This window comes from Gavialis gangeticus, unplaced genomic scaffold (genome assembly GCF_001723915.1).
Source record: "Gavialis gangeticus isolate Ggan-Ray unplaced genomic scaffold, GavGan_comp1, whole genome shotgun sequence".
NCBI lineage: Eukaryota > Metazoa > Chordata > Crocodylia > Gavialidae > Gavialis > Gavialis gangeticus.
In genome coordinates this window covers 8,960,906-8,962,857 of record NW_017729013.1, presented here as the reverse complement: position 1 = coordinate 8,962,857, position 1,952 = coordinate 8,960,906, and the positions used below count along the sequence as shown (strand labels likewise).

The 1,952-nt window shown below is 52.4% G+C and overlaps 1 protein-coding gene across 5 annotated transcripts in view; it reads right to left on the bottom strand.

Moving 5' to 3' along the window:
* The window catches only part of SH2B2 (SH2B adaptor protein 2), a 61,705-nt gene that overhangs the window by 23,562 nt on the left and 36,191 nt on the right, over window positions 1-1,952 (bottom strand). For all 5 annotated transcript variants that reach the window (XM_019511463.1, XM_019511464.1, XM_019511462.1 and 2 more), the window contains exon 4: window positions 389-480. In XM_019511463.1, the coding sequence (XP_019367008.1) occupies window positions 389-480 (92 nt within the window). The remainder of the gene's footprint in view (window positions 1-388; window positions 481-1,952) is intronic.

Here is a 1,952-nt window from a genome sequence, read left to right as displayed (position 1 = left end):
GGCTTTTGGAAAGGGCTTCCCTTGCCCCTCTAGAATCATATTGTCTGATGAATTTTGGAGGAGACCAAAAAGAGGAAGTGGGGAGATGATTATAGTATTATGGCTTCTCACATCTGGAGCCATGAACAGGGTTTAAATTGTGACCTACTCAGCATGGGTGGCCAGTGTCAGCTGGGATGTCCAGACACAAGGCCGCTGGCTCCACTGTGCACAGCTGGAATTCCTGACCTGTGGCTCCTGTCACCTGAGTGCCACAGGCCAGAGAACTGACCCATCTGTAGTTGAGCAAGTAGGACAGCACAGGTCCAAGTACCTGAGCCGCAGAGTGCAAGCACAGGTGGCTGCGCTTTTTGAACCTGGAAGAGTGGTTTCCTCAAGCAATCCTTACCCAGGATCGATGCAGTCCTGTATATCTGCGACCCAGGAGTGTTTCTGGAGGGAGTCAATGGTTTCCAAGATATACTCAGCACCATTTTCCACCTACATGGGAAGAAAGGGAGAAAGAGAAGTCAATTAACAACCCTGTTATGTGTCTTCACCCTTCCCTGCCTGCCTCTCTCCTTCCCCACCCCGACCCAAAAGACATTACTGCATATTCCCTACTCAACCACTGGGCAGGACAATGGAATCAAATAAACGCCTACCAAACGGTATCATGCCTGCCAATACCAATACCATGGTCATGGTCTGCAGTGCAAGCAGCAGCTGTTTGAACATTGACCAGCAGCCCAACCCCTCTCTTTAAGCTGAGAAGTATCTTCTCCAACAGAAATTACAGTGATGGAGGGAAGAGACGAGGGAATCTTCAGGTGTCCAAAGGCAACCGCAAACATAGGAATTAGGCCAGAATTCGGGGCACATGGTCTTAGATGCTCCCATGGTAACAAGTTGGGCTTTAGGCTCATCTGAAGCAGGCAACACTCATCCAATAACTTGGCACTCTGAAACATCATGCTGGGTCACTAGTGAAGCACTGGTGCAAAGAAAAAGCACTGCCTATTGATTCACCAGCTGCGCTACATGTAGTATCTCGGAGTTTTTTGAAAATCTTCCTTCCACACGCTGAACTGGCTTAACCCTGTTCAGTTTGTCAGACCAGATGTTGCAGCCTGAGACAGCATTGCCAACCAGAAGTGTCTGAAAATGAATCAAGCCCCCAGAGTGCCATGAGATAATATCATTTTAAAGACTGTCTCATTATCAGGGATCCAGGTTTTCTGTTTGCTATTGAAAATGCAGAAAAACACAGATTTTTCTCTTTTAAAGGATCAAGGATTTTCCCCTTTAAAAAGGAAAAAAATGCAGGAAATCAGTGGTTTCCCTCTGCAGGCTGGCAGAGTATCAGCCTGCAAGGGCACCACATGAATGTGTGTATGGTGATGGGGAGAGGCACAGACCATGTATTGGGAGGGGGGGACCACAGGCCACACATTGGGGGCAGTGGGGGGATATGTGCCCCCCAAGACTTCTGTGCCCACAGTGGGGCATGGGGCTGCAGCTGAGCTGAACCAGCTCTGAGCAGGAGCTGCCTCCACAGTGCAGCAGGCAGGACCCAGCATAGGAGGGAGTGCTGTACCACTGTGGCGAGGCCTGTGCCCTGCTGTAGGTGCAGAAATCTTGCGGGCACATGCTCCCCCTGCCATGTCATCGTGCCCCCCCCCCAACACACACACACACACACACACCCATTCCAACCCCCAGCCCTCAAGTGTGAGGAAGGGGGGCAGTGGGTTGGGAGTGACGGGCACCAGCAGGAACAGGGGGCTGTGGGTTGGGAGCAGAGCTGTCCCTAGGGTATGGCGAATCGGGGTGACTGCCCCAGGCCCCATGCTTTGTGGGGGCCCACAGAGCCAGGGAAGAGTGACTGCGGCCCCTCCTGTGGAGCTCATCTGGAGCTGGCAGCACAGCCCTGCACCACAGAAGAAGCACAGCCCCCCCCCCCCCCCTTTCCG